This window comes from Scophthalmus maximus, chromosome 17, assembly GCF_022379125.1.
Source record: "Scophthalmus maximus strain ysfricsl-2021 chromosome 17, ASM2237912v1, whole genome shotgun sequence".
In the NCBI taxonomy this organism is placed as follows: Eukaryota; Metazoa; Chordata; class Actinopteri; order Pleuronectiformes; family Scophthalmidae; genus Scophthalmus; species Scophthalmus maximus.
The window spans coordinates 5,735,371-5,760,667 of NC_061531.1; the positions used below are offsets into that span (position 1 = coordinate 5,735,371).

At 46.9% G+C, this 25,297-nt stretch overlaps 1 protein-coding gene across 3 annotated transcripts; it reads left to right on the top strand.

The window, feature by feature from the left end:
* The first annotated feature begins 289 nt into the window (after positions 1-289).
* On the top strand, positions 290-24,283 carry LOC118288545 (nucleosome-remodeling factor subunit BPTF). 3 transcript variants are annotated; one of them, XM_047328214.1, is made up of 31 exons: positions 290-1,070; positions 2,049-2,871; positions 3,867-4,087; positions 5,584-5,751; positions 5,988-6,170; positions 7,919-8,104; positions 8,206-8,291; positions 8,522-8,874; positions 9,291-9,422; positions 9,608-9,737; positions 10,565-10,700; positions 10,830-11,105; positions 11,201-12,743; positions 12,923-13,047; positions 13,249-13,377; positions 13,480-13,633; positions 13,759-13,873; positions 13,968-14,223; positions 15,397-15,530; positions 15,636-15,747; positions 15,851-16,077; positions 16,272-17,388; positions 17,522-19,047; positions 19,147-19,229; positions 19,442-19,667; positions 19,759-20,282; positions 20,376-20,552; positions 20,731-20,923; positions 21,657-21,741; positions 21,908-22,094; positions 22,566-24,283. In XM_047328214.1, exons 1-31 carry the CDS (start codon positions 527-529, stop codon positions 22,579-22,581), a joined length of 10,167 nt encoding a protein of 3,388 aa, XP_047184170.1. In that variant the 5' UTR covers positions 290-526; the 3' UTR covers positions 22,582-24,283. The 3 variants fall into 3 exon arrangements, with proteins under 3 accessions (XP_047184170.1, XP_035470667.2, XP_047184169.1); XM_035614774.2 differs by having other exon boundaries at positions 23,434-24,283; XM_047328213.1 differs by having other exon boundaries at positions 13,483-13,633; positions 23,434-24,283.
* The last annotated feature ends 1,014 nt before the right edge of the window (positions 24,284-25,297 follow it).

Genomic DNA, 25,297 nt, shown 5'->3' on the forward strand with positions numbered 1-25,297 from the left:
TAATTATATGAAATGATAATATAGTATCTCGAATCTATGCGAGCGGCTAGTTAAGTAAATAACACTTTATTTTGTATTTAAGAATCTTCATGTTTTTTTCTTCTTCTTCGCTTTACACTCTCTGGTGTAAGTAGACTATGGATTTTTATATATTGAAATTAATTTACAGAAAGAAAAAATACCAGTTGCAGAACGAGAGCAGTTGAGAGAACTCGTCATTTCGGTCATTGTTGCCACCGAGCTGGGAGCCGTGTCACCACGTGACTCCTCCAGCGCGAGGGCCTGCTGTTTGTTCAGCCAGAGAGGCAGAGAAGAAGAAAGATGGCGGCTCTGGGCGAACCCGAGCGGGACGCCGGGCTAACATTCTAAGCTTTCCCACCCGAAGGGACGCGGGGCCACCGCGGGCTCAGCGCGCCGTCTGGACCCGCGCCGCTCCTGCTTCGCGGCGGTGCCGCTTTCGCTCGCGTCGGCGTCGGCTAACCGAGCGCAAGAAATCGCGATTGTCAAATAAGAGAATTCGCTCATCATGAGAGGGAAAAGAGGCAGGCCGCCCAAATCCCTGCAACCCGAGGAGCCGTCCGCGGCGACGGGCCGGGGCTTGCGACCGCGGAGGAATCTGAAGCCCAGGTTGCGGGACAGCGGGGACGAGGAGAGCCCCACGAGGGAGACCGCCAAGCCGACCAAGAAGAGGAGAGGGGCACCCGGCACGTCAACGCGGGGCAGGGGACGAGGGAGAGGTGGCGGCGGCGTCGGCACCAGAGGAGGCAGGGGGGGACGTGGAGGAAGGCGGACGCCCGCGTCCAAAACAGTGGTGTACGACGACCACGAGAGCGACGACGACGAGGACGATGCTGTCAGCCTGAGGTCGGAGGAGGACGAGGTCGTCGAGGAGGAACCCCCGTCCGAAGAGGACGAGGGCCTCAAAGAGGACTCGGATTGCCTGGAGGATGATGTGCTGGACGACGACGACGAGGAGGAGGAGGCGGCGGCGGAGGAGGAGGTGGAGGATGATGCCAGCTACTGTACAGAGAGTAGCTTTCGGAGCCAGAGCACACACGCCAGCACTCCGGGTGAATACCCCTCTGACCTGGCGGCTCAGGCCCGCAAACACACACACACACACACACACACTGCACGGGTCGGAACATGCCTGTGGAAATGCTGCTGCTGGTTTGTTTATCAGCGGGGCAGGAAGCAGTAAGGTTATTGTTCAAAATGGAGAATGCACACTGTATGAACACAGGCCGCGGTCCGCTCGGTTCATGCCGCTGCAGGGGGACCGCGTCGCCCGTCGAAAACACACACACACACACACACACACACACACACACACACACCTCACACGATTCACACGATTCACACTTTAGAGGCCACCGCGAATCCATGTAGCCGGAAATACCATTCAGTTGCATTTCACGGCACTGAGTTAGCTGCTAGCGTGCTAACGTTAGCAAGCGACGTTAGCTCCTTCCGCCCGCTGTCATCCGACGAGACAGACACGGACGCGTTATAGATAGATAATGGTAACTGGTCGCATTTGCGGCTACACTCAACACCCGGTGCTCTTTGGGGCGAATGTGAAACATCTGTCATGTGTTTATTAGTTCAAGAGAAAAGGGGAAAAAGAGCTAGCTAATCCACTTAGCTTCGGCTGGCTAGCTTGCCTGTCATTTGAGCAGACTCAGCCTAAGAAACGCATTCAAAAAGTTTGCAACCGTTCGGATGACGTTAATTCCGGTCACGTTTCGACTCCTGCAAGATGTAATGTTTTGTATTTAATTTGATGGAGAATTGTATTGAGTCACAAGTACGTTCAGAAATGAATGCGACACATAACCAGTCGATGTGGGCTCACAGAAGAGCCAGCTGATATTGATTAGATGCTTCACTGTATTTTCACACAAAATATAGTTAATGGGACATTTTTATAAGAGTGTCTCTGTCCTTTCTTACAACCACAAACAACATTTATTTTTATTTCGATGCTCTGCTGTAGCCCTAATAATTGAGGTGATCTAATTATTGATATCTTTGCCTGTGTCCTACAGGGAAGAAAAGAGTCCGTGCTCCCCGGCCTCGCACTCCCATCCTGGAGGAGAAGGAGATCCCTCCCCTCACGCTCCCCGACCCCTCCGAGGATCTCATGGTGCCCGGCGAGGAGCTGCTCAACGCCACCTCCGTCTACGAGGTGCTGCGGAACTTCAGCACGGTGCTGCGTCTCTCCCACTTCCGCTTCGAGGACTTCTGTGCGGCACTGGTCGGCCAGGAGCAGTGCACGTTGATAGCGGAGACCCACAATGCCCTCCTGAAGGCCATCCTGCGTGAGGAGGACTCCTCCAACACGACCTTCGGCCCTGCCGACCTCAAGGACAGCGTCAATTCCACTCTGTACTTCATCGACGGCATGACGTGGCCCGAGGTGCTGCGGGCGTACTGCGAGAGCGACCGGGAGTACCATCACGTCCTCCCGTACCAGGAGGTGGACGAGTATCCCTACGGCCCTCTGGAAAGTAAGATCAAGGTGCTCCAGTTCTTGGTGGACCAGTTTCTCACCACCAACATCGCCCGCGAGGAGCTGATGTCCGACGGCAGCATGCTGTACGACGATCACTGCCGCGTGTGCCACCGCCTCGGGGACCTACTGTGCTGTGAGACCTGCTCGGCGGTGTACCACCTGGAGTGCGTGAAGCCGCCGCTGCAGGAGGTTCCAGAGGACGAGTGGCAGTGTGAGATTTGCGTGGCGCACAAGGTGCCGGGTGTCACAGACTGCGTAACAGAGGCGCAGAAGAACAGGCCCTACATCCGCCAGGAGCCCATCGGATATGACCGGCACCAGAGGAAATACTGGTTCCTAAACAGAAGGATTATTGTGTAAGTCGGACCCTCACTGCCTTTTGTGCTGCACTAGAGTTACCTCTCACTCTGCGCCAGTTTGTCTCCTGTAACAGAGGACAGTAAATTTTGCTAAAGTTAGCACCACAAAATAAAACTGGTAGAAAGTATTTCATAATTTTTATTTAACACATCACGATCCAGGATCTCATTCTCAAGCGAGACCGTTAAAGCAGCTGAGACTTGCAGTTACTACTTTATATCACATCACGTATCAGCTCTGTACAGGAAACACCTGAGCAATGGTGTCCAGTTTGTAACTTGTTGACTGACGTGTTCTAATTCATCAGTAGCCCTTTTGCAGTAGCCCTCGTGCCTGCATGTGTGCATGCAAGTAAAGAAAAGTTAAGCACAACAGAGTACAACATTTGTTTGAGTGTAAAAAAGAGACATTCAATCCAAGCCCTTTAACCCCTAACGTATGTTCTGTTTGAGATAAGAAGAGACTCAATGTCAACTCACCGTCACACAGCATCTGACAGTGGGTTTTAATGTTTTTCATTTGGAGAAAATTGGGATCCTAAGCTGAACTGTTGTGCACCAAGTGAATGTTAATGCAACCCTTGGTGTAGATGAGCAGTCTACTACAAATCACTGTCCTGGAAACAGTTTTATTCACAAATACCAGTAGATAGCATCATACTGCACGAACCAGCTTGGTGTGGAAACTTTTTTTTTTCAGCTTGTTTGTATGTCCTTCCTAGGACCTTGTACAGGCATCGCAACACATTGCAGACATTATTTATCCAACCCATATAATAGAGGAACATATTTTATAAGTACAAAAATCTACAATACACTTACCAACACCAGTGTTGTTATTTTACCAGGTTAATATAAATGAATGGATTTGTATTGATGTCATACAGTTCAGTTCTATTGTACCCATGCCTTGCAGTTAAGGGCTAGAGGAAATGTTGTAGTTTGTTCTGAAATGTCTAACTCAAGAACTTCTCCTGTTCCCACTCCCCCAGCGAGGAGGACGGGGAGCACGAGAAGAAGAAGATCTGGTACTACAGCACCAAGGTGCAGCTGGAGGAGCTCATGGAGTGCCTGGACCGAGAGTACTGGGAGCTGGACCTGCATGCCACCCTGGAGGAGATGAAGGAGGAGGTGCACGCTCACATGGACATCACGGAGGACCTCACCAACAAAGCCCGTGGAAACAACAAAGCCTACCTCACCGCTGTCAACGGTAACAACTTTCAGTTTATCTTCACACCACGAACAATAGAGATACATCTGAGCCTTGGAAGGGGTGTAGTCTTCTTCTGGTGCTTGTGAGTCGGATGTACTCTGGTTCATGTGAGCAGCGTTTGAAGCTACCATGGGAAAATCATCCATGTGTGACTGAAGCATGTAGTGAATATATTTACCAGTGTGTTCCTGTCCTACAGGGTTACACTCTGAAACCGTATATATGGGAAAGACAGGGTCTCCCTGTGCTCTGCTGTGATGACAGCTGTGCAGAAGTGTTACGTTCTCTTCCTGTTTCACACTCTTATCTGACACATAGCAACAGTTTTCCCCCTCTCTCTTCCTCCAAGGAGCCACAGTGGTTAGAAGATTTTTAATTCACTGTCAGCTGTTTCCGTTTCTGTTAGACAAGCTGCCATATCTGACGGATTTTGTAACAAGTTTCCCGTGCATGTCCCCGAAAGAAAGACGGTGCATGGTACCATGTTTTTAAAGCCACTGCAGAGGGTTCTTTTGTCCGTGCTCACTGATTTATGGTATTACTAGTATTTTTCATGTGTTAAAAGCCCACTGCTGCTGCAGCGGCATAGTGCTGCCTGCACCTTGCTTTTCTCCCATCAAACTGGTGAGGATGCAGCTACTTTGGTGCCACTGAAAATCAGGACTTCCTGGACTTAACCTATGGGCCAATACCGTGTACTGATCCGACAACAGTGCATTTAAAAAAATCATAACTTGTATGTCCTATTTAAACAGCTGTTTGCTACTAACCCTGTATGGAAGTGATGATTGCTATCATTGCTGATGGCCCGGCTCAGATACATACAGATACATACAGAGAATGAAGCCATAGAACTTCTTTTATTATCTACTTTCACAGTCAGTACTGAAAACAAACACAACTCAATACATCTAGGAATAAACAACAGTTACTTCCATTAAACAGCTGTTAATGTACAGCCACATTTTATTAAAATGAAATCCCTTTAGTCTGTATCTTTCAAAGTAACAGTATTAAACAACATTGCATTTCACGTTGCTATTTTACTTGAGGGACTTTCCAGTGCAGAAAGATCAACAAACTGCTGACATTTTCGCTAGCTCTGGCTAACGCTACACTACCGGAAATCACTTCTTCTTCTTATTCACTACTTCAAAAACAGTACTTGCCAGTAGCAGTACAGCGTAACTGCTTTTTGGTGCAATGAAGAAGGAAAGAAAATTGCTGTTTTATGTGGGTGAAAGACGTGGTATCGGATCGGTGCATGGATTTGTGTACTCTCCAATGCCTGATCCAGTATTTTCAGCAATTTCTGGTGTTTGAATCGCAACATTAGCTCATTTTTGTTATGACACTTAATTATCTGGTGATTTTGACATTTTAACAAAGACAATCTTCTACGTCTTTGGATCTGTGTGAATGGGAGTCATGTTTTTTTTATAGAAGTGATATGGTTTAATCTGAAAAATGATAATGTCTTATTTTGTTTGTAGAAGTGATCGCAGAGCATTTGAAGGTCAGAAGGGAGGCGCTGGAAGCAAAGAGGCAAGCGGAGGAGACAAAGCAGGAAGCAGATGCCGGCTGCGTCAAAACGGCGGAAGGCACCGTCACGTCACAGCTCGACCCAGAGTCTGAGTCCAAGAAAGATGCTGATTCTCAAGGTAAAATGAACTCTAGCTCTATACCTCTATTAAGTGCCATTTTCCCTAATGTTATGAAACAAGTCCTAATGGCGCTGATAACAACAGGTGAAGTTTTACCATGTTTGTAAAGTAAAGTGCTTTTATTTTTTCTTACATTTTAAGGTGAAAAAAAAAAATCCTTTAACTTTGCTTAACTTGAGAAATTATGTTTTGACTCTGCTTGACTCGCCTTGTGTCATTATCTCATACGACAGCATCCTCGGTTCCCCCTTCTGCAGAGGAGGGCTGCGTGTCTGACTCTCAGTCCGGCTCAGCCTCCCAGGACTCGGCTTTGCCTAAAACGCAATCCCTTGAGCCAAACGAGGAAACGCCGCCCGCTCACTCCATGAGCCAGCAGAGCGGGGATTCCCCCCCGGAGGCAACGCAGGAAAGGACAGGTAAGTCAAACATTGACAAATGTCCCCTCTGCTTTCCCACCATCATTCTCCACTGGGTCAGACTTGTGCATCTGTCTTCTCTGGCCACTGCTAATCATACCCTGCTCTTTTTATCCCCTTCGCTTACTTGATTGGGTTTACGGGAACAATTTTTAAAAGACTTTTTGTACATCTGTAAATTTCATAAGCTTTTTCTTTAAAAGTAGTCCTGGTGCTTCACTCTCAGCCAGGTTGCGCTTTGTTATATGAACAGAATACTAAATTTGGTTAAGGTTCATTTTTGGCTGGAATGCCACATTACATGCTTCATTCAAAATGTATTGCCGTGAACGTGAAGGTTAGCTACTTTCTTTTGAAGAGAGTCGTTATTGTCAGACACACCTCTCTATGTGCACACTGACCACACTCCAGCCATATACTAGGTTTTGACCTTGTCTAGTTCAAAGGACAGATTCGTTTTCATTGATTTTTCTACTGGGCGTGGAGGTTTGTTTGGATAAGATTTGACACGTGTGAAACTGGATCTTGGCAGCCGCTGTAAATAAGTCAGTGCACACCATCCTTGCAAACCTGCAATAACACGGAGATGGTTGCAGATATTTCAGTGCTTTGAATTTAAGTCCATTTATTAATTTATTTTCTCATTCCTCGGCCATGACTGGTCCTGGTTTGCAGTCTGTGTTTATTGTCTCAACTTGTTGCTGGTTTATGGAATATTTTAGTTTTTCCCTGTGTATTTACACAACTTCAAACATTGTGTTGTGTGGCTCTGACCATTTCATGATCCATATTCCCGAGTGGATAGTTTCTGTTTGCTCGGCTCTATCGGCCTCCTCGTGTGGCACACGCTGTGAAAGAGGACTTTGTGGGTCTCTGTGCTTCTACCAGGACATAAATAACATTTCAGACAGAAATACTTCACGCTGTGCCTGTCATGGACTCCTCCCCATTTTTTGTAGCTCATCCAAAATTTTCAAGCTCTTTTGCAACACAATGACTGTAATTAGCCCGATCCATTGCAACTTCCCTTTCAATCCTCATTGTCCTCGGTAAACATTTAATTAGATGAAGTAGAAAATATCTTGAGGACGTTCATCTCATCCTAATCTTGCACTAAACTTGAGGTGTTGCACTCAGCCCCTGCTTTGGTGGCAAAATGTCAGACGTTCTTTTCTTTTCCGCTGCACCAGTGCTCGTGAAAAGCACGCTTTTGGCACTGCGGCTGGCGGCGTCCTTGGCGGCGGCTACCACGCCACGTCTGTCACAACCAGCCCCTTATTCTCTTTCCAATTCATAGGCCTTTGGCTGGGTTACTGTTGGCCAGACAAAGGGCTCCCTGCCTGGAAGCCCCACCTGCCACTTTGTCAACAAAAAGCTGCATATACTGTTTATGTGCACGAATCTCTACTGTTAAAATTCTACAGCAGAACTGGCCTCGATTTGGCTTTGCAGCAAGTTCACCATCAGCTTGTTTTGTTTTATGGTCCTAGATAGAGTGATGGAACTCTTAACTTAATGTCCCACTAAACATTTTGATGTTAGGTCTGATGCAAATGCCATGGATTAAGACCTGGTATTACACTGAATAAGATATATAGGGAATTTCCTCATTGCAACAGTTGCCAGTATCATGGTCATGTTTGTTTACACAGCTGCCATCTTTGCTTACTGCATGATTCCTGTAAGAACGATCATCCCAAATATGTGTATTTACACTTGTATTCTTTCTTACTGTATTCTTTTTTTAGTTGAGGATGTGAAAGCAGAGTCTAGCGGTGACAAATCTCAGGCACAAACCCAAGATCAGCCACGGCAGCAGTCGTCCCAACCAGACGTGAGTAGTGACCAGGTTTCTGCATCTGTCAGGAAACCAGACCCGCCTGACGTGGCTGATCGGTCCTCACGGTCCTCTTTCACCAGCCAGGATGGGACAGGTAAACATAAGAGCTGCTGGTTACTGCAACTTGGAAAGTATATTGTCCATCTGAATCAATGTTGAGTTGGTTGTTGTACTGATCTGCTTTCTGAATGACAGATGAGTATAACGACCGGACCAAGACTGATGGAACGAGACCAGCAGCAGCAGAATTGAGTAACCAAACACCCAGAGGCAGCAAAGAGGTGAGTGTTGCTGGGGCTTATGGAACTTTGGAGCCAAAGTGTTGGTTTTTAGTTTTTTACTGAAATCTTGCTAAAATCCAAGAAAAGAGAAGTTGTTTCCACCTAGTATGGCCCTCGGTTAATTTGATGACGTTGCCATTTTTTTGGGGGAAAATGTTATCTCTTGTTTGGATAAAAGACTTTCTAACACCAGTTATTAAAGCCAGTTTATGTTCCCTCTCCTGCTCCAGTCGTCCCCCGTTCGCTCCAATGGAGAATCTCTGCGACTCAGCTTCCTGAAGAGGGACCTGACGGTGAACCTGAACACTTTGTTCAAACTGGGCCAGGAGGGTAAATACAGGGTCTACCACAACCAGTACAGCACCAACGTCCTGGCCCTCAACAAGCATCAGCACCGCGAGGACCACGACAAGAGACGCCACCTGTCCCACAAGTTCAGCCTGACCACTGCGTCCGAGTTCAAATGGAACGGCTCCATTTACGGTTCGCGGAGCCTGACCGTATCCACCCTGCGTCTCACCATCATTCAGTTGGAGACCAATGTGCCCGGACCGTTCATGCATCCTAACTGGGCATCGCACAGGTACGACTCACATCAGGTTCATGATGTGTCGCTGTACAGTCTCAAGAATTTGTTGATTTTACACTAAGATATAATTAGATTGATTACTGACCTTTCGAGTTGCTGATAGGCAGACTTAATCACCTGTGGACAGAGCCAGGCTGAGTGTCTTTTTCTGTTTTCAGGCTCTTTGCTATGCTAAGCTAACCAGCTACATATAAACACAACAGACATGAGATCCTCTCACCTACCTTTCAACAAGAAAGGGAATAAGCATATTTCCCCAAATGTTGGAAATGTTCCTTTAAGCATTAAAAAGGGCAATTTTTATTCATATACAATTTTTAAATATGATCAAGCTTTACAGAAGCTGTAGTTGCCATTCATAAATGCTGTTATCTATTGTTTTACCTGTTGTTTGTCTCTGGTTTCCCTAGGACAAACTGGAACAAAGCAGTGCAGATGTGTAGCAAGGCCAGGGAATTTGCTTTGGCCTTGGCCATACTGGAGTGTGCCATCAAACCAGTCGTCATGTTGCCTGTGTGGAAGGATTCTCTCGGACACACAAGGTGAAGGAAGAAGAAACCTCACTGCACGAACTGTGTGGGCTTAGCACATTAACATGAAGTTTGCTTGCCCATATTCTTCTGCAGCAGTTAAGAGTGAACTGTTGCTGTCTTACACTGACTGATTCCTCACTTTCTCATTTCAATAGTGCTCACGTACCTGATATACTGTGTGTCTCTTGCTTCAGGCTACATCGCATGACTTCCATGGAGCGGGATGATAAAGAGAAGGTGAAAAAGCGAGAGAAGAAGCTGGAGGATGAGGAGACACTGCTCCAGGCCACCTGGGTGAAGTACACCATCCCCATCAAACACCAGGTAAAGTAGTAGTGTTTTTTTACTTAAATCTGCCATCCAGTTGCTCCTGTGGCCACTGAGGAAGTTTTACATCATACATACAAATCTATACTAGAGAATTCATATTTGTTAAAGTTTATATAAGTGGATGTCCCTTTTTTTTTCTTTTCAAAAACAAGATCTCTCAATTCTTTTAAAATTAGTTGAGCTACTTCACAATTTTTCCTCATATCTTCTGGCAACTGCAGATACATCCCCCAAGGTACAGGTGTCTCTGACTGAGAATCACTGATCTGGGCCACATCCACACTACTGTTACATTTACACTTGGCATCCACACTACTCTGGAGGTTGTTTAAAATGCAGACTTTTGGAAACGCTGCTGTCCCCAATTTAGTTTGGAAACTCCAGGGTTACACTTTATTCTGACTGGAGAGAAAATTTGATATTTGGAAAAGATGACAGACATCCACGCTTACTTCCTGATTTGGTCTTCTCAGTCACAACATGACTACTTGTGGTGAATGCAACCTGGCTAATTAATTACAAGCGTTGCGAACCCAAACTTTCAGTAACAGTTCCTCCTCCTCATCAGTCCAAGCAGATAAATCCTTAGTCCTACTTTTTGCCATTGCTGTTCCTTCTGCATGTAGACCTGTAGAGTAGACAATCTGCTTCCTGTTTATGCTGGCTCGCACAGTGTGTGTGAATGGAGATCATTTTTGTTTTAAATGAAAATGAATTAGTATGGTAAAAATGAATACAACATAAAGTCATAGAGCACTGTAACTACTCTATAGTTTGTGTTGTGACTCAATTTTGTGTGTTTAAATGTCATCTCCGTGTAGGTGTGGAAGCAGAAGGGGGAGGAGTACAGAGTGACTGGGTATGGTGGCTGGAGCTGGGTCAGTAAGACCCATGTGCCACGCTTTGTTCCAAAGCTACCTGGAAACACAAACGTAAACTACCGCAAAGAACTGGAGGGTAAGGGTTGAACTGGCATCATTTCCCATGAGTACTTCAATTATTACTGCTATTATTTTCCTCTATATATTCTTCTGACACTGACAATTTTGACTCATATACTAATGTTTGTTTTTTTTGTCTTCGTAGCAGCTGAAATGAGAAAGGCAAATGGAGTGAATTGCACAAATAACCAGAAGAAGTTGAAGGAAACTGAGAAGCAAAATACAGCAGATGAGGACAAGGAACAAGCGTCTGCCATTGCGTCAGCTCAGAGCAACTTGTCAGATGAGGACTGCAAACCTCAGAACTCCAAGGAGGAAGAAAAACCCACAGAGAAAGATGAGGAGAAAGAAGTGGAAGAGAAGAAAGAAGATGAAAAAATGGAGGTTGACCCCTGCCCAGAAGCTTCAAGTGAGGACAAAGGTAAATGGCCGCATTTAAAATATCTCACATTTGTTTTTTGATTTTCCTTGATTATGTTTGTGAACAAATATATATTTCTAACATTTGTTTTGCAGATAAGGTTGACAACGAAGGCCCTTCCTTGCCCACTGTGGAGTCTGCAACGGAAGAACCCATTCAGAATGTTAAACAACCTAAGGAGGAGGAGACGGCTGCATCGAAGCCCTACTATGACGTTGTGAACGTCAGCGAGGGCTTCCAGCTGCGGACGGCTTATAAGAAGAAGGTAAAGCCCTCCAAACTGGATGGTCTCTTGGAGCGCCGGGTAAAACAGTTCACCTTGGAGGAGAAACAGCGTTTAGAGCGGGTTAGGCAGACGGCCCTGCAGTCCAAAACAGCTGCCACGAAGTTGAATTTAGGGGTGAAGACTGAAGGATCCACGTCAGGCAAGCAGCAGCCCGCTGTTACCCCGGGTGTTAAATTAGAAGAGAAGGAGGAGAGCATACAGTTGAAAGACAGCGTGGTTAAAAAGCTCGACTTTGAGCAGGAGGCAAAAGCGGACAATGTGGATGTGGAATCCGACTCCAACCACAGCAAACAGACAGAGGTGAATGCTGTGCAGGGCAACAGCGGGGAGACCTCAGCCCAGAAAGAGGTGAATGGAGGACCCTTAACAAACACTGAGGTCAACAGTAGAAGCAATTGTATATCAGAGGCAGTAGAAAATAAAGAAAAGACACAGAAGCCAGAGGTGGCTCTCGCGGGAGAGAATGCTAAAAAACGTGGGTATGAGGAGATGGAGCAGGGCAGCACACAGAGCGACGCAGAGAGTATGGAAGTCGACCAAAACAAGACCAGTCCAGTGCAGGTGAACGGGCAAGCAGTGGTCTCCGCTACTGCAGACGCAAACATCCAAGGAGATACCAAAGAGCCCGTCAAGTCTCTGATGAATGGAGACCTCTCCCAAAAGGATGCTTCCAACACGTGTCATCCACCTCCGTTGAAAGTCCCAAAACTCGAGAACCACGTGGCGGAGAAAGGAGACGCACTCAGTAAGAATGTGTCCGTGGACAGTGAGGGGACAGTACCTGCCAAGCTTCCATCCTCAAACGCTTCTTGTGTGAATAGTAATAGCTCCGACAACGGCAGCGGTAGCGAAGGTTTGAAGACTTGTATCACCACTAAAACCACTGCAGCAACGGCTGACACGTCCAGCACCATTAGTAAGCCCGATGCTACGTCTCAAACAGTGAGGAGTGCAGTCTCTTCTGTTACCATCCAGCCCAGTGCCCAAGCACCCGTAGCAGTTGTCTCGCAGAAGACCAGACTTTCAGGCACCGAAGCCAGGAAGGGCACCTCTGGTTCCACAGCAGGCAGCTCCATGACGATCAGTAAAGAGTACTCCACCAGAGGCCGAGTCTCCCTTCTGAGGTTCTCCAAATCCAGGAAGGCCCGCTCGGGCACCGCGCTGCCATCCTACCGTAAATTTGTTACCAAGAGCAGCAAAAAGAGTATCTTTGTCCTGCCGAATGATGATCTGAAGAGGCTGGCAAGGCGAGCAGGCATCCGAGAGGTGCCCATCTTCAACTACAACGCCAAGCCAGCCCTGGACATATGGCCCTACCCTTCACCTCGGCCCACTTTTGGGATCACATGGAGGTTTGTTGAAAATTACTTTTGGGACCTGGCACCAACAAAATGATGTTACCAGGATGTAAATATAAAAACACATTAAAGCACATTTTATATTTAATCAACTTGCTGTTTTGCTTTGTTGTTGTTGTCCCCCCCCCCCCCCCAATGAGTAGCTCTGTTTTATATGACTGTGTTGCCTTCAGGTACCGTCTCCAGACTGTGAGGTCGTTGGCAGGGGTCAGCCTGATGCTGAGGCTGCTGTGGGCCTGTCTGAGGTGGGACGACATGGCCGTTAAGCCCTCTGCTGCTGTTGGGACAACTCGGAAAGGTGAGAAAATGCTGTACCGATCTTTAACTTCCCTTCGTCGTCTTCTCTGAATGGCTTCAAAGAAGCCGTCAGACATTAGATTCTATTTAAGTTCAAACATGCAACTTCGCATGCTTCTAGTATTAAGACTGCTACATGTTGCCATTTCAAATAATTGCACTAATATGTGATTTCCCCCCCCCCCCCCCCCCCCCCCCCAAGAAACCACGGACACGGACATCACCACAACAGAGATCATAAAGCGAAGAGACGTGGGGCCTTACGGCATTCGCTCAGAATACTGCATCAGGAAGATCATTTGTCCCCTCGGCATCAGAGACACTCCCAAAGGTAAAAGATCGCGATTGTTCAGAAACGATGTATGGTAACAAATTGAAGACTGACCAAGGTGAGCTGTGCCGACGTCATGCGTTTGTGTCTCCCCTCAAAAAGCAGAAACCCCGACTCCACAGAGAAAAGGCCTGCGCTCGAGCGCCTTGAGGCCCAAGAAGCAGGAGCCAGCCAAGCTGACGGGTCCGATCGCAGTGGAGACATGGGTGGCCGAAGAGGACCTGGAGCTGTGGGAGATCAGGGCCTTTGCAGAAAGGTGAGAAAGACACAGAAATCCTCCTCTGGCCTGGGGCCCCATAACATTATTATTTTCAGAAATACTGAATTCTTCTGGTAGAGCACCGATTCACCAGATTCTTGCCATTTTCCTCCCTGTTACAGGTTGGAGAGGGAGAAGTCACAGGGTGGAGATCCCTCCAAGACTCTGAAGACTGCAGAGGAGGTCAAGGCCCATCTGGAGAATCAGCTGAAACAGGCCAGACTGGCAGCCCAGCAGGTGAGAACACGATGCTGTAGACCATGTTTGAGGTTTAAGCTCAGTGAAGCTACCGTATGCTGAGAGGTCACCAAACTCTAAACCCCCGTTTTAGAAACGTCTGGAGCAGCAGAGACCGGGTACACCTGCCACCGTTTCCAACACAACAGCCTCCACCACCTCAGCCGGGACCCCGGGCACTCCCAGCACCCCGGCATCCACAGGCCAGAGGACTGGGCAGGTCACTTCTGGAACTAAGATGGTCCTCGCCTCCAAACTTGGCTCTCCAGTTTCCTTCCAGCAAGACAAGAACTTCCACCAGTCCTTCGCTTCCTGGGTGAAGCAGGGTCAGACCAACAACAGCGGCTCAGGTAAGCAGGCCGAAAAATATGGAGTGGGAATTATCTGAAGCCCATCTGATATCCATGCAGATCTGGTCAAATCAGAGACGGGCAGAGTTTGTCTTTTGTGACCTTTTTTCATATTTTTCACCTTTTTTTTTCATCATGAAAGAACATTTTCATATTCTTATCCTAAATTTATATTACCTTCCTTTTTATAGCCGTATATATTTGTTAAAAGTCAATCACTGCCTCACCTTTTCACCCTATCGGTCCATTTTTTTTGTGTCCATTTTTTACGTTGGTTAATGTGACTGGTTTGCCAAACTTCCTTTATGACCTGTGGTGTCCACTCTCAGTCCTGTTCAAAGCTTTTGTGTCCTTTATATTCTTAAGGGATACACAAGAGCCTGTGTATCATCAGAAGTCCTAACACAGGATAAGTTAAAAATCCCAGGTTTCTGAGATATGAGCCCCTTCGGTTGGCCCAATCCTTCCAGTGGACACCACAGCTGTAGAATGGCGTTAGTGATTGGCCCTTGTGGGTAGGCATGACTGCAGGTGGCATGGTGTGTCTTGCAGCCTCCTCTGGCTCGGTGGCCACCGTGGCTAGCGGCATCACCGCCTCAAAGCAAACCTTCAAGATCGCTGGCAGCCCAGTGACTGTGGCTGGCCAGGTCCTCTCCGGCAAACTCCCGCTGCCCATTAACAGCAAGATTGTCGCGCTCCACATTCCCACTACTCAAGGAGGTATGGAGCACACGTTTCATCCATTCCCGCCGGTTTTGGGCTCACGCTTTCCAAAATGGACGAAAGTGTCGCTTGAGAGACAAAAATCTGCCTGTCTGCATTTACCACGGATGATGCCACCAGCTTCTTCCTTTTTTCCCCCCGCATTTCATGAGCTTCCACCGCCAATAGCCTCATTTCTTTCTTTTTTTTCCCCATACTGTTTTGTACAGCAGTTTTTAAACCATCTCCCATCTTTTGTTTTTTAACCATCCCATGAGCTGAGCCCCCAAAAGTCCCACAAGCTTTTTTTAAGTTGCTTTTCAATAAAGAAGACAATAAACATCAATCATTCCAAAGCTCTTCCCCACCATACGGTGCATGCCTCACCACTTCTGTACATCCTCGACCTGTATGTACTTGGTGCATATTTGTTTCTCTCCTTACATTCTTATTTACTGTTCTTATCGACAGGTGTAGTCCAACAAAAAGTCCTGGGCATTTTCCCCTCTGGGCCTCCTGCAAATCTGAGGACATACAGCACACTACATCCTACAACTGGCAACATCAACCTCAGAGCCTCCACCTCTGGCTCTACTCAGCAGCAGGTCTGTTGTTGTTGTTTTTTTTGTTTTTTTTTAACCCTACCCATTTCAGATTTAACTTTTCAAACATGATGACTTACAATTTTTACCGTTGGTTTTCTGTTCCAGGCCACGACGGCGGGAGGCCAAACCCAGCCGTGCGCTACGATGAGCCAGTCATCGACCCTGTCTACCTCCGTGGGCACAGCGATGGTCAGAAGTCCAGTGACGGGTCAACAAGGTGTTCTGTCCAGCTGATGATTTCCATTCTCAAGTAAATGTCATCAGCCTTTTTGTCTCTTGCTTAGCAAATAAAAAAACTTCTACCCTTTCTTCCTCCCCAGGCCAACCTCAGCAGGCTATGAGCCAGATGGGCCGCGGTCAGCCCGCAGCTGCAGCTGTGCCTGGTTCTACACCTGTGCCGACGGCAGTGGCTCCGGCACCATCACCTCATGCAGCCACCTCGGCTCCTGGTCAGGCTCCTGCAGCTCCCTCCCAGACCAACCGACCGCAGCAGGGTCAAGTCAAACTGACGATGGCACAGCTCATGCAGCTAACGCAGGGCGCTCAGGTGAGAGACACACTCTTTTAGAGAATAAAGCAAATATCCTTTTTATTTTTTAAGTAAAATATTTTAATTGTGACTTGGAAAGAAAGGTATTTTATCCACTGAATTTACTTTGTACATGTTTTACCTTTCTAAAGTTGTAATTATTATGTAGTTGCTATCTGAAGGTCAATTGCCTTTTGTGTCCCACTCTGCAGGGAAACCCCGGTCTGACGGTGGTGATCCAGGGTCAGGGCCAGACCCAGGGCCAGCTGCAAATCATCCCACAGGGTGTCGCAGTCATTCCAGGCCCTGGTCAGCAGCTGATGCAGGCAGCCATGCCTAATGGCCAGGTCCAGCGCTTCCTCTTCACTCCCATGCCCCCATCCTCATCAGCCTCAACTGCAGCACCCAGTACGGCTACCCCTACAAAGCCTGCTGTGCCGCAGACCCCTCCAACCCAAATGTCCGCTCCGGCTCAAGCCAGAACTACTGCTATGGTCCAGACAACTCCCTCAGCCTTAGCCCAAACACAAATGGCATCCCCGGTACCTACCCAAACACAAATGCCAAGTTTGGCCCCCACCCCAGCTTCAGTCCCTGTGCAAGCGCACGTTGCAGCCGCTCTGCCTGCTCCAGTACAAGCTGCAGCCCAGACCCCAATGCAAACACAAGTTTCAACTTCTATCCCGCCATCCATCCCTGCACAATCACAAATATCCGCCCCTGCGCCTGTCCTGCCTCAAGCTGCAGCCCAATTCTCCACACATGTTTTATCTTCCGCACCAGCCACTATCCCCACACAGCCCCAAGTGGCAAGATCTGTGCCTGCCCCAGCACAATCTGGAGTCCAGGCTATGGTCCAAACCCAAGTCTCCACCCTAACCTCGAGCTCATTCCCTACACAAACTCAAACGTCAGTGTTGCCACTTGTCCCAGGACAATTTGCACCCCAGTCCCAGGTCCAGGCACACGCCCTCAACCCCTCCCTGGGCTTAACCTCAACCCCTGTCCAGATGCACGTTACTGCCCCTTCCCCTGCCGTAGCCCCCGTCTCAGTAAAAGCTGCCCAGGTCTCTGCTATGGCAGCTGCTACTCACTCGGCCCAAATCCCAGCGTCTGCCTCTCTTCCCTCTGCAGTCCCAGTTCCGACCCCCGCTCTCGCTCCTGTCTCTGCTCCTGTCTTAGCTGTCGTGTCCACTCAAATTGCTGTCCCGTCTCCAGCCAAAGCTCTAACCCAAATCCAAGCCACTTGTCCAGTTCCCCTTCACGCTGCTGTTGCCAATGCTGTTGTCACACCAGTAACGGCCACCTCCACAACACCTTCAGTGCCAGGTAAGGGCCCCTTCGCTATAACCCTGTTCTCGTAGTTTGTCTTGTATACAATGATTAACTTTTGTATAATATGACTTTTTATAAATGTTTAATTTAATACGTGTCATCTCTTTGCTTCTCCCACTTGTTGTAGCTCTGACAGAACAGAGGGCAGCTCAGCCCCAAGTTTGGACTCCGGCTGCATCTCAAGCTCCGACTCCAGTTCTGCCAGCTCAGCAGGCCACAGCTCCTTTTCAGGCACCTGTCCTGGCCACAGTATGTGCCCCTGCCCCTGCACCAGTCTCCACACACTCACCCCTGTTCCCTCTGCCTCAAGCATCTCTCACCCCTCTGTCTCAAGCACAAGTCCAGAACCCGACTGTTGTGTCCATGCAGCAGGTGTCTCAAATGCCAGTCTCAGCAGTGCAGGTTCATATGAAGGGATTACCAGTCTCTTCAGTTGTGACTACTGTGAGACCCCCCCATCCTCAGCCCCAGCCCCAAACCAGTACTCAACTACAACCCCAGCCCCAAGCCCAAATCTGTGCCCAGATTCAGGTCCAGCCCTTTGGTCAAGTCCAGCAAGTGCCACACATTCAGGCTCAAGCGCATCTCCAGTCCAAAGCACAAGCCCAAATCCACCCGCAAGTCCGAGTTCAGTTTCAGCCGCATGCACCCCAAGCCCAAGTACAGCCCCTTGCTCAAATCCAACCTCAGGTGCAGTTTCAGTCCCCAAACCAGAATGTGACCCAGGTTCAGGCCCCAGCCCAGGCCCAACTCCAGTCAAGGGTCCAACCCCCGTACCACCCTCAGGTACAAGTTTCATTTCAAACCCAGCCCCAGACTCAGCAACATCTCCAGATCCAACCTCAGCCCCTGGTTCAGTCACAGCCTCAGGTTCAGACTCAGGCCCAAAACCAACTCCATCACCAGGTTCAGGTTCAGTTCCAGCAACAGAGTCAGATTCAACCTCAGGCCCCACAGCAACCCCAGGTCCAAACACATGTCCAAACCCAGCCCCAGGTTCAAGTCCAGTCACCGCAGCAGTCCCAGGTCCAGCAACAGCTTCAAGTCCAACCCCAAGTCCAAGCTAAGCTCCAAGTCCAGTTCCAGCCTCAGAACCAGAATCAAGTTCAGACGCAGCCTCAGCTTCAGGTCCAGTCTCCAATCAGGCATCAGCTCATCACTGTTCCCGGCCTGCAACAGCCAGTCCAGCTACTCTCAGCTCTGCCACCCCATGTTGCAGCCCAGATCCAAGCTCAGATCCAGGCCCAGGCGCAGCAGCAGGGTGGTACAGTTCCGCAGCAGATCAAACTGCAGCTGCCTATTCAGATCCAGCAGACAGGGGGGCCGATTCAGGCCCACCAGATCCAGAACATGGTGACCATCCAGGCACAAGCAAGCGTCCAGGAGCAGCTTCAGAGGATGCAGCAGCAGCAGCATCAGCAGCAGCATCAGCAGCAGCATCAGCTGCAGCAACAGCCGCAGCAACAGCCGCAGCAACAGCCGCAGCAGCCGCAGCAGCAGCAGCAGCAACAACAACAACAACAACAACAACAACAGCAGCAGCAACAACAGCAGCAACAACAACCAAAGAAGAAGAAACACCACGAGGCTAAAAGGGAAGAGAAGGAGCAGAATCTGCAGGCTGTCAGCCCCGGGGATGGCGTCCAAAAACAGGTGTGACACGGAACAATTCACAAAGATTTATTTCTCACAGCGTCTAGATACTAAAATATCACAACGTAAATATCAACATGTTCTTTTTGTTGTTGTCAGGCGTTGGTGAAGCAGAATGCTACAGCAGAGCAGCTGAAACAGAGGAAGACACTTGCTGCAGCAGAGCGAGAGGAGAACCAGAGGTTTGGGTCTTCATCTAACATGAATATATCTTACTGTATTTGCGGCATTGGCCTCCACTCTATCAACCAAAGTTAGAAGGAAAAAAAATCTGTGTAATGTGTGTGTGTGTAATGTTAAAGTTCACAAGGTTAAAGTTCACTGCAAAAAAATGCACCACCAACTGAACCAAAGTGTTTCAAATATCCAATGCCCCTCTGTCTCCTGTCCTCAGAATGATTGTGTGCAACCAGGTGGTGAAGTTCATCCTCGACAAGATTGAGAAGGACGAGAAGCAGGCAGCTAAGAAGAGGAAGAAGGAGGAGGTGGTGGAGCAGAAACGCTCCAAGCAGAACGCCACCAAGCTGACCGCACTGCTGTACAAGCACAAAGAGCAGCTGAAGGCCGAGATCCTGAAGAAGAGGGCGCTGCTGGACAAGGAGCTGCAGCTGCAAGTACAGGTGAGCACATGGCGTGACATTCAGTGAGGGGTTTAAAATGCATGAAGTGGGATACCACTCGTTGATATTACGTGTCTTCTCTGCATCTCAGGAGGAGCTGAGGCGGGACATAGCCAGGCTACAGAAAGAAAAGGAGAAAGCCCGAGCTGCTATCACCCAGGCTGCGGCGGCAACAGTCAAAGCAGCCTCTTCCCAATCCTCCCATCCCCCTCACCCTACACATTCCTCTCACAGCACCCACACAGTGACCTCACCCTCCTCATCCCATAAACGCAAGCGGGACGAGGAGAGGGACAAAGACAGGAGCCGAGATAGGGACAGGCACCACGACAAGGACAAGAAACGGGACAGGGACAAGGACAGAGACCGGTTGAAAGACAGAGATAAAGACAGAGACCGCGATCGAGAGAGGGAGAGAAACAAAGAGCGGGACCGGCATCGGGACAGAGACAAAGACAAGGACAAGGACAGAGATAGGGACAAGGACAAGGACAAGGATGAAGATACCAACTCATTAAAACTCAAGAAGAAGAAGAAGCCCTCCTCTACCTCAAAGGATCACAAGAAGGACACCAAACTGTACTGTGTCTGCAAAACCCCCTATGACGAGTCCAAGTAAGACAACATTCCACTGTCGCGCTAGCGTGACGCAGACGTGATGACAATGTCGGTAAGACAGAACATTTTAAAATGATGTTTCCCTCTCAGGTTTTACATCGGGTGCGACCTGTGCTCCAACTGGTTTCATGGCGCGTGTGTTGGCATCACAGAGAAGGAGGCCAAGAAGCTGGAGGACTTTGTTTGTAATGACTGTAAACGTGGCCAGGAAGGAGGAAGCAATGAGGAACTCTACTGCATCTGTCGGACACCATATGACGAATCACAGTATGGCTCCTCGCACAAATACATAACTGCCATTGCCCTTAATGTTTGCAATGTTGTCAAATCTGGCCCAATGAAATCTAGTAAATGCACAATGGCATTGTCCCCTTTCATAATCCATTGTCCCATTGAGACTTAAACATACCGCTATGACCACGATTCATCCGCTCTTTAACCGCAGGTTCTACATAGGCTGCGACCGCTGCCAGAACTGGTACCACGGACGCTGTGTGGGCATCCTGCAGAGCGAGGCCAATCACATCGACGTGTACGTATGCCCGCAGTGTCAGTCGACAGAAGACGCCATGACGGTCCTCACGCCGCTCACCGACAAGGACTATGAGGGGTTGAAAAGAATACTGCGCTCGTTACAGGTATGAAACCATGTGTGTGTCTTAACTGTCTTCACTGACGATGATTTTGACTTATTGTCACTTGGATGTTTGAGCTTCACTGAGTGCAACATCACAGCAATGGTTGAAATAAAAAGGAACTTTAACGGCTACATCCACATTACTATGTTTTCTTTTTCAAACGTACCACAACTGCTATGGTAACGCCTGCCGTCCACATGACTCTGGAGATTTACGAGCACCTATGTTTAAAAACTCTGGGATGGCATTGCAGAAGGAAAGGGTGATGCAGACACCCGCATTCGCTTCTCGGTTCTTATAAGTCATGACTCGACTTCCTGGGGTAAAGGCAAAACGTTGTAAATACTTACAAAACTGTAGGACACAGAGAATAATGGCAACCTTTGTCCCCAAGGCTATCCAGCTTCTCAAATCGTTTCAAATTTAAAACGAAAGTGTAGTATTATGGATGCAGCCTCTGTGTCTTAAAGCATGTCTGGAGGGGAGAAGTGTAGATTTCTTAAAAAAGAGTGCTTTGCAAGAAGTTTCAAAGATGCAGTTAATGTCTAAAAATGACCAAATACCAGGAAAACTAGTAGATTATTATCATAATGAAATATACATCAGCAATGTCTAAACTCTACCTCTTAAATTTTGTTCAGAAGTTCTACCTTTTTTATTATGATTTAAAAACAGTTCAATTTTTTTATTCATTTTTAAAAGGGACTGTGGCCTTTTCTTGTTATTTAAACAGACTCACAAGATGGCATGGCCTTTCCTTGAGCCGGTGGATCCCCATGACGCGCCTGATTATTATCGCGTGATCAAGGAGCCAATGGGTAAGAACACATGATAGCAGTTGGTGACGAGTTGCTGCTTCTTAAAGTATAATGGTGATGTTGATGATATACAAAGTCCAATGTGTCGACCTCCTGTTGTTGAAGTTTATGTTTTCCATGATATTTTGTGCATATACTTAACACATTTCTCCCCCCCCCCTCGTAGACTTTTCCACAATGGAAACCCGTTTGCAAAAGCGACATTACCACAAGCTCACAGAGTTCGTGGCCGACGTGACCAAAATATTTGACAACTGCCGCTATTACAACCCCAATGACACGCCCTTCTTCCAGTGTGCCGAGCAGCTGGAAGCCTTCTTTGTGCAGAAGCTTAAAGGATTCAAAGCGAGCAGGTGAGGTTTGAGTGCTCCCACTGTTGCTTACTCTCGAGGTCCGCAGGTTTCTCTCTGCTTTTCCATGCTCATGTTTGCGTGCTGTTAACTTTCGACTCTGGGCCACATTGGCTGTCATGTCAGTTTCATTTATTCTTTTCTTAGATTTGCATTCACGCCTGCCTTTTTTTTTTTTTTTTTTACTTTACTTTTGTTTGTTGCACTGGCATGTGTGTAGTAACTGTGTTTGGCAGTAGAATGTGCTCTACTTGTAGACAAGAGTTGGCTTTTTAAACAGTCACAAGGTTTTAAGGTTTGCCTGTTCGAACTAAAACCAACGGAGCTGACAACTGTTCCGACATTTTGTCCACTGTCCTAACAAACCTTAGTGCCATGTCACATCTGTATCGTGTATCATCTTGCATTTGTGTCTGTTCACCTTTTGCTGCATGCCTTTGATTTATGCCATCCCATTTTTCTTCTTTCTTACAGATTGTCAGATTCTTAAGTGGGCCAGTCTAGCTGGAGTCTGGACTGGATGCTGGGGTTTCTAGTAATAATGACATGGAAACCCTCGGTTTCCAGAAAATCCCAAAATATCCATAAATAAAGAAAAGAAAAAACAACAACACAATAACACACACTTAAAAAAACAAACGTGCTCTTGTTTAAATGTCACCATGTGTAAGTTTTCAACAACAAGAATATTTGGTAATAATCACAGAATGGCAGCCATGTTGTCCAGTGTTAACCGTGTAATTGAGGGACTTGCTTTCTTCTAATCAGAGTATTGAACAATCCATCACAGTAGCTCGGTTGTTCTCAGTGAGGTTTTAAATGCATTTTAGTTCTTAACTTGTATTTATTTTCTGTTATACATCTAAGTTGGATTGGTCATGTTGAGACTGTACCAGATATAAGAATCTATAAAGCTGCATATTTTATTATAGAGATATTTATGAGGATTTGTATGTTACTTCCACTAGAGCTTGGTTTAACTGGTTGTCTTGAGTGTACATATATGTTTTATCATGTACAATGCTTGTAAGATACATCAGACTTTGAATCTTTTAAATAATTATGGAACAAGCCCTTTTAGATAGTATTGTTTTATAAGACCAACAGGTTCTGTGAAGCCCGAGGAGTGTGACCTCACCTGGTTCCTCACTAAATACTTTAACCTCAAGTAGTAGATTTTTCTTCAGTGACAAAGGCATTCCCTGTAAATTACACCAACATGGCTGCAGGACCCTCCTGCCGACCCCGTCGCTCCCTCTCTGTCCGCGTCTTTTGAGGTGTGTCATGACAATACATGAATTGTGAAGGGCTCTCAACTTTCCCCTCTCTCCACATTCTGTAGGTCTCATAACAACAAGCTACAGTCTTCGTCTTCTTCAGCCTCTTAGAAAAGCGTCGCACATTGTTCAAACAAAATGCACTTACCAAGAATATGGCTTTCCTGAACTGTAACTCTGTGACGGACTCCGCCCTCACCCGGCGTTTTTGGGATCTGCTCCCCCGAGTGCTGGTGCAGCCCAGCACTGCTGCTTTCACAGAGCTGTTCAGGCGGAGCTGCCTTCTGCCCATTTCAGCTCTAAGGGACCTTGTGCGGACCTTCATCTGCGGGACTGTACTGAGGAGCGTGAACAACTGAGGCATTTCAGAAGAAAGTTTACCTCGGAGAAAAGACTCTTTTTAAGGAGCTCTCATATTTCCATGTACTTTATTTTTTTGATCTCAATCTTTTTATTTTTTATTTTTTTTCTTTCTTGTTAAAAAACACATCTCTCAGGCCATCCTGGTGGTCATCATGTCCAAGAAATAGGAAGCTGGATACTCACTGTACATTGGCTGAGTTTTGCTGAGCATAATGTGTCTGTGTCTGAATTCAGATGTCACAGGGGGACAACTTGGTTTCCCCTATTTCCACTCACTATTCGTCTGAGGTGGCATGAAAGACCGTTAAACATCCGGACATCAATAGTTTGCTTGGTTGAACTTCTATAACCTACTGAACGTATGGTAATAAGCTATTGTAAATGAATTGCTCTGCAGTAGTGACTGACCGACTGAGAAGGATGAAACCGTGTATTTGAAGGTTCCTGCCCCGTTTGTAAAAATTTGTCAGATTTTGACTTGATTTCCTTTTTTTTGTATTACAGCTGAAGAAATATTGATGTATATGGAACTTAATAAAAAGATAAAGACTGGTTTCTTCCTCTTGTGTATTTATGACCCTCGGCAACAAATGAGGGTTATGTTGACATCGTAACCAACACATTTTAACATTCGACAAAGGTCTATAGCAGCTCAAGAATTGCAATATGAAGAAGGGACAGTGTAAATATAGATGAAAAATAAAATGTCAATAACTTCAAGTACAGTGACAATTCATCTGAAATACTCGTCAGAAGTTACTCACTGTACAAACATGACAGGAGCCAGCCTCATGGTTCTTTCTTGGCTTGGAAACAGCAGTTTGACCCCAAAAAATTATAATTCAAAAAAGGTTCACTTAGCCTGCTTTATGTTTTCTAAGCTTTCATCCACATCTAATGACCTTCATCAGCAGATGGAGTCCCTGAAACTGGAGGAAGGCAGGTTTATTTGTGAAGCATCTTTCAACAACAGTGTTGTACATGAAGAAGACATTGAGACAAGATATGCAACAAACACTAGGCAGTGTAATATATGAATGAATGTTCCAAAATGTTATTTAAAAAATTTAAAAAAGGCAACAAAGTCCTTGGTAAAGAAGTGAGAGTCAGAGATGACCACATGTTTTCTGGCAAATTGTTCTACATTTGTGGTGCATAAAAACTAAATGGTGCTAATAATTCATATTTTGCACCTCTGCTTTATTTGATAAACAGTTTAGGAGAAACTAAATATAAGCAGGGGACAGGGAGGGGGAGACATGAAGTAGTTGAAAAGTTAAGAGGTGTTCCTTTGGGATTAACCGAGGATTTAAGATTAAAACATCTGTCCAGGTCCAGCTCTGAGTAAAATATTTGTTATATGAGTTCAAATTTCAACCATACAACTGAGTTTTTGGTTAAATCGCTTAAATAATAAGTTGGCCTATAACAATTGTATTATTATTTGACAAGTGGACGCACAAATATGTTCCACCAGTTGTTTGTTTTTTTTCATTTTTAGCACGTGACGTCCCGCACACTGATTTTTAAAAAATAGCTCGTAGCGGTCGAGTCCTGCGAGTTCTC